This window comes from Lactuca saligna, chromosome 2, assembly GCF_052625555.1.
Source record: "Lactuca saligna cultivar CGN05327 chromosome 2, ASM5262555v1, whole genome shotgun sequence".
NCBI classification, from domain to species: domain Eukaryota; kingdom Viridiplantae; phylum Streptophyta; class Magnoliopsida; order Asterales; family Asteraceae; genus Lactuca; species Lactuca saligna.
The window spans coordinates 152,711,605-152,726,017 of NC_136418.1; the positions used below are offsets into that span (position 1 = coordinate 152,711,605).

General features: G+C 32.3%; 1 protein-coding gene across 1 annotated transcript; it reads left to right on the top strand.

Annotated features, from left to right (window-relative positions):
* Positions 1 to 7,096: 7,096 nt before the first annotated feature.
* LOC145030259 (protein FAR-RED IMPAIRED RESPONSE 1-like) lies at positions 7,097 to 8,832 on the top strand. Its single transcript, XM_078978654.1, has 3 exons — positions 7,097 to 7,299; positions 7,367 to 7,545; positions 8,360 to 8,832. The coding sequence occupies exons 1-3, from the start codon at positions 7,097 to 7,099 to the stop codon at positions 8,830 to 8,832; spliced, it is 855 nt and encodes a 284-aa protein (XP_078834780.1).
* Positions 8,833 to 14,413: the final 5,581 nt, after the last annotated feature.

Sequence of the window (14,413 nt, forward strand, 5' to 3'; positions counted from 1 at the left end):
AATACATAAACATAAGCATAAAGAAAACTTACATTCATTTACACTAGTGATCTATATCTCCTTAATCTCTCAGTGTAATGTCACTTCATATCGACACCTGTGATATAAATGAACTGAGTGGGTCAGGTTGGGAAACCTGGTGAGTACATAGGGTTTTCAACCCACAATAATATAATTATTATGTTTAAACAATCAAACAATCAACCCAATTACCCATCCCCATTATCTTTTTTAGTCTTAAAGATCTACCCTAAGAATCAGCTATTCCTCGTTCATTCATTCCTAAGGATCATCCTAAGGAATCAGCACGAACTCCATCGTTGCCACGGTTTACACAACGGACACTAAGTCTGCATAGTCGCCAGGGCTTAGGCACTAAGTCCGTATAGTCGCCAGGGTTTAGGCATCAAGTCTGCATGATCACCAAGGTTTAGGTATCAAGTCTGCATGATCACCAAGGTTTAGGCATCAAATCTGCATGATCACCAGGGTTTAAGCACCAAGTCTGCATGGACGCCAGGGTTTAGAGTACACCGGGTGAACGCATAGTTCACAACACCTACATGTTGCGAGCCTGCTAGTGTTCCACTGGACTGTCTAGAATAGTTCGTGGCTGTCATCCATACTCTGCTGAATGATGGGGCCATCATTTGAGAAAGGCTTCTCACATCGTCCACCTCTCACCCTCACCTCGTGGTCTATAACACCTCTCAACTCATCATCCAACTCATATTCCATCTATTACATCTACCCATGTTTTACCCCAACATGATCGTAGATTTAAAATACATATACAATTTGTGACATCCCCAAAATCACGGCCAGAAAAGACCGGTTTCGTTTATACTTTATTTCAAAATCAGAGTTATCTTTTAATAAAAGGGTTGCGGAATTTGTCCCAAAACAATAATATGATAAGGATTTATCAAAAGCATTTCCATAGAAATGTATTTCATTAAAAGACTCGGGATGTCATGTTCGTACAGATCAAAAGTATAAACAGTACAATATAAGCCTTACTACATTATTTCATATCTACAGGCCTATATCCGTAATCCCTCGTCCAAAACATCACACCTATGCTCATGCGCCACTTCCTGTAATACATAAAACTGAGTGGGTCAGGCTTGGGAGCCTGGTGAGCACATAGGGTTTTCAACCCACAATAAATAAGTTTATTAATTTCATCAATCAACAATAACCCGATTACCCGTTCCCGTTATCCTCACTTTACGTCCCTAAACACCTATCATAAGGGACCTAGCCTAAGGATCATCATCGGGACGGACACTACTGCTAAGGGGATTCCTCAACAATAAATGTCCTAATAGGCAACCATGTGGGGGATGGAGTACACCGGTGAACACATCGTTCACAACACCTACAGGTTGCGAGCCTGCTAGTGTTCCACTGAACTGTCTAGAAGAGTCCGTGGTCGTCATCTATACTCCGCTAGATGACTGGATCAACAACAACAACATCGAGGCCTCTCATCATTTTATCACACATCACCTATTATATCTACCCATGTTTTACCCCAACATTTTCGTAGATATAAAATACATATACAGTTTAAATCATTGAAAACATGTATAACAACGTTCATCTAGCATAGATAGCAAGTATTCAGATAATATGCACACATAGCACGTAAAATACTTCATATCTATGTGTAAGTTGAAGGTAACTATGCACTCACCTGATTAGGTGGTGACTCAGCACTCGGACAGCGCTTCGATACTCTTAAAATGATATTCCTTCGATAAAACCTAGTATCGATATCACTAGGGTTTAGTTTAATGATAACCGCGATGAATTAATTAGTCTGACTATTATTAAGCGTTAATAATGCTCAATATAACTCATAATAATAGCCCAAATAATTATTTTAAGGACCTAATAACATTCCTATAATTATTTGGAAGCTATATTAAAAATTGCGTAAGCGTAGCATACTTACAGCGAATTTTATTGAAAACTGGGACTCAATTGGAGCAGCGTTTCGAAACCGAAAAACTCCTTTTTCTCGGGACTCCGGGAGCCTCGGGGCTTCCTTAGGGTGTTAGGGGTTCATCTAGACCTTAGGGAGGCTTCAAAACCTTAGAGAGAGAAAGATTTTAGAGAGAGAATGAGAAAAGGTGTGAGAAATCCGGAGAATTTCGCACCTATTTATAGAGGCCGAAGGTCGCCTCTACGCGGGGCGTACCGAGGGTACACTGGGCGTACTGCTCGGATAAGGATGCCAGCTCGCACCAGCTGGCTCGCATCACCGGAGACGCGAAGCGTAGCGACTTCCGACGCGAGGCGTACTCGGACGCGGGGCGTTCGCTTCGTACGCGCGGCGTAAGGGCGAGGTGTCGTGTCCATCATCCGGAGCGAAGCCGTGGTCAGCAAGCGACGGTTCAGAAGCGGCCACGTCACCCTGATTCGCATCAGTTTCGCATTTTCGAGTTCAAACTTCAAAAATTCGTAACTTTCGCATACGAGCTCCGTTTTTGACGTTCTTTATATCCACGCAAAGGTGGGAACGTACTCTACAACTTTCGTTTAGACTTCGTCGGCTAATTTTGGCTCGATTTTAAATTTTATATTATTAATGGGCCGGGATACGATTGATCCGTTAAATCCTCATAACTTCTTCATCCGACATCCGTTTTTGCCCATCTTTTTCTCGTTACGCTACTCTCAACGAGATCTTCGATTCTCGTTCAGGTCGTGTCGGCTAAAAACCGCTCGATCAAACATTCGAATCTCGGGCAGTACATTGCTAGTCCGAAACTTCGAGAAAGCGTAACTTCTTCATACGAAGTCGGATTTGGGCGTTCTTTTTATCGATATTCTTAGTTTAACATATTCTACAAATTTTGTTTAGATTTCTAAGGCTAAAAAGTCTTCTATCGTAAATTTACTATTTCATGTCTTCCGGTGCCGTGCCGGTTTTGCCGTAAAACTTCGGCGGGCCATAACTTTTTCGTTATAGCTCGGATTTCGGCATTCTTTATATGTACGGAAACCTCGAGACATATTCTACAACTTTATGTAGAGATATCGGGATTATTTAATTTTGACGCTCATTTTTATTCTTTATTTATAATTAAATAATAAACACATAAACACACATAATTCACATAATACTCAAATATTTCATATTTATTACTTCAAAAAGAGTTACAATAGTTGACCTAGACTATTACACTGACAAAATGCTCAGCCCTGAAAACCCGGGCGTTACACAATTTAAATCATTTAAAACATGTATAAAATCGTTCATCTAGCATAGACAACAAGTACTCAGATAATATGCACACATAGCATGTAATTTATATAAAATACTTCATATCTATGTGTAAGATGAAATTTACTATGCACTCACAACACGTAATATATGTTAAATACTTCATATCTATGTGTAAGATGAAAGTAATTATGCACTCACAACACGTAATATATATTAAATACTTCATATCTATGTATAAGATGAAAGAGACTACACACTCACATGAGAAGGTGGTGACTTGGTACTCGTACAACGCTTTGTTTACTTTAAAATAATTTCATTCGACGAAACCTAGTATTATTGCCACTAGATTTTAGTCTAATATTTACCGTGACTAATTATTATTATTATTATTATTATATATGCGTTTAAACAGTACTTTCCAAACACTATCGATAGACAGGGGTCAGACTAGGGATGGCAAAAAAACCCGAACCCGACGGGGAAACCCGAAACCCGATCATTTCGGGTTGGGTAACGGGTCGTTATCGGGTTCGGGGCAGGGAGTGGGTTATCCTAGCCCCGACCCGCCCCGCCCCGATTATATATATATATATATATATATATATATATATATATATATATATATATATATATATATATATATATAATATGTTCAAAAAAATTTGCTGTTAATTGTACACGTTCAAATATAAAATACTTATCGTGGACAATTTTTTTAGTTATTAACAATCTGGTATTAATGATCATTTTTATGTGTTTTGACGTATTAAACAAAACTTAAATCAAATAATTTTTTATATAACATCCAGTTTATTTTATTAAAGTGATGCATCATGTTTTTAATTTAAAAGAGTTGCTAGAACATGTATATTTTATAAGACATTGAGGTACCCTAAAAGAGAATAAAGATTTCGTTATCAGTTGTTGTAAAGCCGATAAGATACCCGAAACCCGATTGGGAAACCCGAAACCCAATGAGGCGCCCCGATAAGATACCCGAAAGTTATTGGGGCGGGTTTGGGAATCCATGCCCCGCCCCATTGCCATTCCTAGGTCAGACATAAAACACCGGAGGGCATGACCATTTTGGCGTATAGCACTTCTGAATACCAACAACCCTATGCGGCCCTTTAAACCAGATTCCCCGTACCGAGAGTAGTTAAAAAGATATTATAACGACAGTTATATAAATCATAATAATAGCTCAAATATTTATTATAAGCTCATAATAACAATATTAATTTTAAATATAAACTATATTTAAAATAGGGTAAGCATAACTTACTTACAAGGAGATTTTAGCTAGGAGTCGGGCTCTGCAGGGGCAGAACTTCATCACTGAATCTTTCTAAGAAAGATTCGTGCAGCACTTCAGCGCTCACCTTACTATACTAAAACTACAGAAAGAGAAAACGAATCACGAAGGACCGAAATATTAGGGGAATAAGAAGAGAAAGACTCTAGAATTAAGAGAATGGTGCAAGAAATATGAGAGCTAGAGGCCTTTATTTATACTAATTGAATTTTCAAAAACTACCCTCCATAATTACTTAATGACCTTATAATTATATAAACAACTAAACACCCATTTATAATATTATTTTAAATAGATTTAACGATATTTGTACTAAACTAATGTCGAAAGAACTCAACATTAGTCTTATAATGACCGCATTGTCGATACCTTTCTAATGATATATACATATGTATATATATGTGTACGTATATATGATTTATACTTTATTTTAATATGTAAATATATTATTATAACTTGTAACTCGTTCATACGAACTCCGCTTTTGATTTTATTTATATCCACGCGTAGGTGGAGACGTGCTCTACAACTTTTGTTCAGACTCCGTCGGCTAATTTTGACTTTATTTTTAAAGTTATATTTTTAACAGGTCGGGATAGGATTGGTCCGTTAAAATCTCATAACTTCTTCATCCAATGTCCATTTCGTCTGTCTTTCTATCGATACGCTACTAATAACGAGATCTACGATTATCGTTTAGGTTGTGTCGGCTAAAAACCGCTCGATCTAATACTCGAACTTCGAGTTGTATACCGTTAAGCCGAAACTTCGAAAAATCATAACTTCCTCATACGAAGTCAGATTTGGGCGTTCTTTTTATGGACGTTCTCACGTTAACATATTCTATGACTTTCATTTAGATTACTAAGGCTAAAAGTTGCTCTATCATAAATTCACTATTTACGTTTTCGTGGTGCCGTGCCGGTTCTGTCGCTAAACTTCGATGGGTCATAACTTCTTCGTTATAACTCGGATTTCGGCGCTCTTTATATGTACGGAACCCTTGAGACATATTCTACAATTTGGTTAAGATTATTTATTCTAAATAATCTTTTGTCGAAAAGTCATTTTCGACCCCTATTATCTCTAAATTGAATAGCCCGGATCTACGGACGTTACTATATATATATGGGAAGGTTATTACAAAAATACATAAAAGATGCGAAAATACGAGAACCAATCAGAAATGACACATCATTAAGCTTTATTATTAATAATAAATCATTAAAATAAATTATAAATGGTATAAATGTCATGTAAAAATTATTGAAATGCACGTTTTCAATGTATGCATACTAATACCTACATAATCAGAAAACTACAAACATATTAACGGTTAATAACCAACATCTCCATGATTCGCCTATTCAATTTATCCGAATCTTGATGAATCGAAATACTCCAATGAAAGTGAAAGAAAAAAGATGAATTTTCAAGAAGATATTCTTACATGGACAACAACTAATTATCAAAACTTAACAACTGAAAAATCAGCAAGTGTATTCAACGATAATAATGCAGGCAAGTTTTCAATCTGTTTGTATTTGATTTGAAAAACGGTAGGTTATTTAACTTCAATTGATCTTCGTTGAATTAAAATCAAACATTAATAAGGTGTTTTATTACAAAAAAACTGGATACTTATATTAATTCAATGTTCAATTAAAGAATTTATTGATGAATACAGAATAACAGATACGTTACAAAAAAAAAAGTTTCAATAAGATTGCATAATTTTTTTCGCAGAATTTTTATACGGAGATGGAGTTTATTTTATCTACCAACTGTTGGAAAAGAAATACAATCATCAATTGATTTCAACATTGATGAAACAGAATCATACAATATTTGTTCAGGTGATCAATCAGAAACATTAATCACAAATTATTGAGGCAAGTATTCAACCTTAATATTAAGTTAATATATTATTATTAGAATAACTACAAATTTCATATATAAACTAAACCACTTTATCCTGATGGAGACGATTTATATCATCCAAATGTTGAAAAGGAATTGATTCGTAAGGAAAAAGATTATTTTCCATCATTGAATGAAGCAATTGAAATGTACCGGAAGTATGGGAAAGCTGTTGCTTTGGAATTAGAATGGGAACTTCAACTTATTATGGAGATTATACTCTGCGAAAAAAACATATAAGGTGCAACAAGTATGGTCAACCAAGGAAAAAAAGTATTGATACATTGACATCAAGAGGTCTGAAAAAGAAAGAAAGAAAAAGTTATCATAAGGTAACAGGATGCATGGCTATGATAGGTTTTCACAGAGATCATAAAAGTGATACTTTTACAGTGTACAAATTTCAAGCAGTACATAATCATCCACTTAATGATTTTGATCAAGAAACTATTTGTAGTAAAAGCCATAAGCTGACAATTTGTGATCAATAACTTATTTTGAAAGCTTCTACTTTAAACATTGGAGCTACAAAAGCACACAAGTTACAAGCAAGTCTAAAAGGAGGCTACGATAATATAATTGCATCGAAGATTAATTGCAAAAATTTCTGGAGAGATTATATGAATATAGTTGGACCTAATGATGCTCAATGTGTTGTGGACCGGTTGCAAATTCGTAGAGATAATTATCCAAATTTCCACATTGAATATAAGCTAGATGATAAAGTACTAAATGCTATTTTTTGGGCAAATGAAACTGCTAAAGAAAATTACTCTAAGTTTTCAGATGTGATTGCAACTGATGCGACTTACAGAACCAACAGGTACATTTAAATATAATATTTATATTTATATTAAAATATTATTTATATGTTATAATATACATTACAGGTATAATATGATTTTTGTTCCTTTCACTTCCATTAACAACCATGACAAGACAATCACTGTTGGGGCTGGATTCTTATCGGATGAAACAATAGAGTCATATACATGGTTGTTAAGAGCTTTTCTTAAAGCACATGAAAAAATTCATTCCATGATTTTGTCTGATATGGATCCAACTTTATGTACGTCCATTTTAAAAGAGTTTTAGGGATGTAGACACAGGTTATGTATGTGGCACATCATGAGCAAAATTCCCGTGAAAGTAATTTACTTATTAACTATGTAGTTAATAGAATTTTTAAAATTAATATTGTATACTAACAACTTAATAATTGGAATTGCAGATTTGTTCAAATGTAGTTGAAAATACAGATTTCAAGAAACAATAACATAAAATTGTTTGGAATATACATCTTGAACCAGCAGAATTTGAGAGTAGGTGGAACTTAATGTTGGACAAATTCCAATTGAGAGAAAATAAATGGTTGGATGACATGTATAATAAGAGAGACAAATGGATTCCTTCTTACTTTAGAGATATTCCTATGTGTGGTCTTATGAAGACTACATCACGATCTGAAAGTTCAAATTCTCTCTTCAATTTTTTCTCTAGCCCATCAAATTTACTTGTGAATTTTTATGTTTAACTTTGACACTGCTATTGCAAAGCAACGTCATGAACAAAGAAGATTGGATATAGCTTGAAGAGATGGTACTCCTCATATGATTTCTGCTAATTATCCGTTGAAGATTGAAAAACATGCAATCACTATTTATACTAGGGAGGCATTCATTAATGTACAAAAGGAGATCAAAAAAGCATTCACTTTGTGTTTCCAAAAGACATCCTTAATTGTGAATGAAACTCAAGAATGCACAATAGTTTACAAGAACCACAAAACTGGAGAAAGACCCCATTTCAAGGTTTAAAATTATTTAACATTATATTTATTTTCTATTTCTATTTTTTTTAAAATTTATTATAAATGTAATTAGATAAAAAAAAAATAATAATATTGCAGGTGGTTTTTAATGAAGGAGATATGACTATACACTATTCATGTAAGCATTTCCAGTTTTATGGAATTCTTTATTGTCATTGTTTTAGAGTTCTCTTAGACAACGATATTTTCAAAATACCGGAAATATACATTCTTGATCGATGGAGAAAAAACATTGTGGATGTTTCTTATCAAAAGCTATTGCATAGATGGGGAGAGGGCAACACTGAAACTTCAAATCTTTTGCATGAGGCATCATCATATTATGAGAAATGTGTCGATTCGGTTGCTCATGATCTTGGGAAATTACAAGAACTGATACAAAGTTTGAAGACATTAAGCATTGAGTGTGAAAATAATGTTGTGACTAAACCAAATACAAATCCAACAAAAGAAATTGTTGAAAATGTTGTTGGTCTCCACATTCCAAATGAAATTGACATTGAGGCACCTAGCAGGACTCTATAACCACCATTTGAACGATTCTAATATATATTTATTACTGTTTATACTTACAACAAAATATATTCCACCAAATACTTAACAAACTAATATAAAGGATAAGGATTTTATTATTGATTATATACATGATATGATTATCTAGGACTCTATAACCGCCATTATCAGAAACAATAAATGTGACAACCCAAAACAATATTTAAAAACTACAATTATTTCTTTTGACTACAATTATTTCTTATATATGCAACACCTCCACATCTTCTTCCGTTATCAAAAAACTAAAGACTAATAAGATTTGCATTCGATGGCTTTTGATGGTGTTAACTGGATTGTACATGATTCATCACAATATATCCTTCCAGATGAGCTCTATGGTATGATTCTTTTTCTTTATATCATATGATATTTATGTTTATCTGATTTTTATTTTTATTTAGTCAGGAACTGAAAACAAATGTTACTTCTCAATGAAAATTTATCATGGAGGACATTTTTTTTACAATCCAGATAGATCTTACGATGGAGGAATTATTGATTATGTTGATTTTTGCAACATAAATAATTTATCTATTCAGATTTTTTAGATAATAATCTCCTCTTTAGGTTATGAATTCCATAACACATTCTGCTACTCGTTGGTTACTTATGCTCTTTTAGATGTTGGGTTAAACAAACTTCAATATGTTCTTGATATTTCTGATTTTGTTGAAAAAGTGAAAAAGGATGGGTTGTTTTGTGTTCAAGAGATTTATGTTGAACCTTTTGTTAAAACTGTTTCTATCCATTTCCCACATACTTTGAACATGGCAACCAACAATTATCTGTGTACTCTTCTGTACAACTTGGTTGTTTCAAATCCAAATATGAATGTTTGGGAAGCTAGAATCAAGATATTTGGCAGCTTCAAGATATGGATCGATGTGCACAAAATCCATGAAGCTTTAGAGTACACAAAGCACCAAGTGAAGCTTTTCAAGAACTATAGGAAACAAGAAGATCGATGAAGCAAAAAGGGGAAAATGTTGGTTTTTGGGTTTTTGAATCTAGATGGTAGTTTTTTGCAGGAAATTGATGTGTTATGTTTTGTGAATGGTAGAACTTTATGTAATTTGTTTATGTTTTCTACTTTCGAAGATGTTTATAAACAAACCATGTATCATATGTTTATTTTATATATCATTAGAGAAAATTAAGTATTATTTTGTTTGATATAGTAAGTGTTTGAATAATTAAAATTTAACTAAATGTAATGCAATTTTTTGTAAAGAATGAAAACAATTCACCTACATTAGGGTCAAAATGGACAAGTCCTTTATGTCAAAATGGATAAAATTGACGTTTATGTGAAAATGCAAAACATCAATTTTGATTGATATATTAAGTGTTTGATTAATTGTATTTTATCCAAGTGTAATACACCATTTCAATCGTTGGAATAAGTTTTGAATGAAAACAATTTCTATGCATCAGGGTTAAAATGGACCAAATTGCCATTAATGTTGAAATGGATCAAATTGTCCTTTATGTCAAAATGCCAAAAAAGAAATGTTATTCAAAGATGTTTAATTTTTGTTTCTTTCTAACTTCAAAATTATATAACTTGCATATAATAATATTTTTTATGTTGATCCATTTTACTTTTCTAAAAGGGCGTCATTGTCGATTTGATATAAATTTAATAGAAAACATGACATAAAGGGCAATTTGATCCATTTTGACACAGTTATTTTTTTTTCCATTTTTTTCTAATAGCAAGTGTAATGAACCTTTTTTGTAAAGAATGAAAACAATTCACCTGCATTAGGGTCAAAATGGACAAGTCCTTTATGTCAAAATGGATAAAATTGACGTTTATGTGAAAATGCAAAACATCAATTTTGATTGATATATTAAGTGTTTGATTAATTGTATTTTATCCAAGTGTAATACACCTTTTCAATCGTTGGAATAAGTTTTGAATGAAAACAATTTCTATGCATCAGGGTTAAAATGGACCAAATTGCCATTAATGTTGAAATGGATCAAATTGTCCTTTATGTCAAAATGCCAAAAAAAGAAATGTTATTCAAAGATGTTTAATTTTTGTTTCTTTCTAACTTCAAAATTGTATAACTTGCATATAATAATATTTTTTATGTTGATCCATTTTACTTTTCTAAAAGGGCGTCATTGTCGATTTGATATAAATTTAATAAAAAACATGATATAAAGGGCAATTTGATCCATTTTGACACAGTTGTTTTTTTTTCCATTTTTTTCTAATAGCAAGTGTAATGAACCTTTTTTGTAAAGAATGAAAACAATTCACCTGCATTAGAGTCAAAATGGACAAAATTGATGTTTATGTGAAAATGCAAAATAGACAATGTACTTTTGAACCAGGAAGAAATCATCAATTTTGATTGATATATTAAGAATTTGATTAATTGTATTTTAACCAAGTGTAATACACCATTTCAATCGTTGAAATAAGTTTCGAATGAAACCAGTTTCTATGCATCAGGGTCAAAATGGACCAAATTGCCATTTATGTAAAAATGGACCAAATTGTCTTTTATGTCAAAATGCCAAAAAAGAAATGTTATTCAAAGATGTTTAGTTTTTATTTCTTTCTAACTTCAAAGTTGTATAACTTGCATCCAATAATATTTTTTATGTTGATCCATTTTACTTTTCTAAAAGGGCGTCATTGCCGATTTGATATAGATTTAATAGAAAACATGATATAAAGGGCAATTTGGTCCATTTTGACATAGTTGGTTTTTTTTTTCCATTTTTTTCTATATCAAGTGTAATGCACATTTTTTTGTAAAGAATGAAAACAATTCACCTGCATCAGGGTCAAAATGGACAAAATTGTCCTTTATGTCAAAATAAACAAGATTGAGGTTTATGTGAAAATGCAAAATAAACAATGTACTTTTGAACTAGGAAGAAATCATTAATTTAGATTGATATATTAAGTGTTTGATTAATTGTATTTTAACCAAGTGTAATACACCATTTCAATCGTTGGAATAAGTTTTGAATGAAAACAATTTCTATGCATCAGGGCCAAAATGGACCAAATTGACCTTTATGTCAAAATGGAAACAAAAAAATTAATAGCATAATTTTGAAAAAGGGTAGAACCGTAATTTAATCAATTTGCTATAAATTAATAGAATACATGAAAAAAAATTACAAATTCATCATTTTGAACTTGCATCATACTATTATGTTGTAAAACTCTTATAACATAAATTCTTGTCCATGTCTCCCCTACATTATATTTTCTATACAAAGTTGTTCTTTTTTCCATTTTTTTCTAATACAAAATGTAATGCACTTTTTTTGTAAAGAAAGAAAACAATTCACTTGCATCAGGATCAAAATGGACCAAATTGCCCTTTATATCAAAATGGAAACAAAAAGTAAAATAATTTTGAAAAAGGGCAGAACCGTAATTTTACTCAATTTGCTATAAATTTAATAGAATACATGAAAAAAATTACAAATTCGTCATTTTGAACTTGCATCATACTTTTATGTTATAAATAAAAATCAGCATGACAAAATTACCCCTGTATTCTTTACAACAATAAATTATTAAACTACACCATCTCATGTCAGATAAACAATATAATAAATATGACCGAACAGCCTTATTCTAACGAAAACAAATAGTCAAAATAACTTAAATAATGAACTTCTTTTACCCATTTAAACGAACAACCCCATTTCAATAAAATCATGTAAAAGATAAGAGGATAAAATTACATGTTCATATAATCAAAATTAAACAAAAAACCTTCATTTATTACATAGGATGCATAATCTTTTACAACGATCAAAAATTTTATTACGATAAAAAAAAACTGAATCATAAACAATTTCAAAAATATTAATCATTTATGATAAGGACAATTCCTTTGATCATGAAAACCATAACTTTTGCAAAACTTACATAACCTCTTTTCCTTTGAATTTCCACAACTAATACCTTTTCCATAAGGACAATTCCTTGAATCATGATAAGACAATCTAAAACAGATCTTACAAAACCTTTTTGTTTTCTTGTTCATATTATCTTCAAATAAACTTTCCATTATTATTTGATATAATATTATGTAAATTTTTTGCTTAATATATATAATAATTCCGATCTGATTTTTTGATTACTTTTCAATTTAACAACTAAAAACATATATTCATATAGTTTCCTGTTGATTTTTTCTGTTCAGAAATATATGTTATACTTTTGGAGTTCATCAACTAACTATTCACGAATTAGTCTCATCTCGTTATATGTATATATATATATATATATATATATATATATATATATATATATATAATATATATATATATAAACAATGTATAAAATAATAATCATATTGTACCTATAACATATATTATAATTTAAAAATTAAATAGTAATATAAAGTGCTTAATATCCGATTCTTTACATCCAAAAGTCAGATCTAAGCTTATTAAGACGACCTAGGGCATAAAGTTGGCAACTTTATGCCTTTGCATGCTTCAAATGCTCCTAACACCCTCATTAAGACATTTCTAGGGTTCTTAACCCATGCATGAGGTCAAAACACTCACACAAGACTGTATTTTTATGTTGATAAAAGATCAAGGGACCTCAGATCTGTCATTTCCATCCTCTGGAGTTGCTTAACTCACAAGAGGAGGTCCAAAATCAACTAAAGGGACAAAACTAGAAAACTCTAGCTAGATCTAGTGATTAAGATGGAAAGGTCCAAGCTTTATACCTCTAGAAGCTCCTCAAGGTTGACTATATGCAGATTCTTGAAGCCAAAAGACACTCCAAGCTTCATTGACAACTTCTCCTTCTTGAATAATCTCTAAAATAGCCATAAAACTCACTCATTAAGCTAAAAAAACCCTCACACACAATATCTCAGTTGTAGGTGGACAAAATAAGGCTAAAGAGACTGATAAGGTTTGGTCTAAGAGGCTAAAAGGTGTTTAAATAGGGGTCAAGTCCGAGATTTAGGGTTTTGGCCCTCAGTTGCGTACGCCCTGCGTATGTAAGGCTCCTTCGCGATCCTTCTTCCATAGTACGTGAAGCATACCCTTAGGTACGCCCAGCGTATGAGAGGACCATTTTTGCCAATTAATTCATTTTCAAGGGTTTCAAAGGTGTACATGATTTGGAGTGTTACAAGTATGCCCAACGTACATTCTATACGTCCTACTAGACTAAACCCAAAACCTTTCTAACTTCTAACGATCATAACTTCTTCATTCCAACTTCGTTTTTGACGATATTTATATCCAAAAAAAGGTATTGAAGAGCCCTACAATATTATCTAAATATCTTGGACTCAAAAATTTCTCGTACAAAAATCCATATTTAATGCAAGAACCCGATCTATGACTTTTCCCTTTCCACCATTCGACCCAAAACACAATTCAAAGGGTTAAATCTCTTAACCATCATCACCTCATTCTACAAGGATTAAATTAGCCTTTACACAATCGACCTTCGACCCACGACCCTGAAATAAGAAATGACCGAAAACAGGGCGTTACAAATATTCCAAAGAAAGAAAATACAATTTTACGTATTCGT

Bases quoted from the DNA above. Each gene is read 5' to 3' on its own strand.
- LOC145030259 (XM_078978654.1), top strand. From the start codon at position 7,097: ATGAATATAGTTGGACCTAATGATGCTCAATGTGTTGTGGACCGGTTG. The intron at 7,300-7,366 runs GTACATTTAAAT...TATACATTACAG, and splicing joins GCGACTTACAGAACCAACAG to GTATAATATGATTTTTGTTC. The intron at 7,546-8,359 runs GTACGTCCATTT...AAATGTAATTAG, and splicing joins TGATATGGATCCAACTTTAT to ATAAAAAAAAAATAATAATA.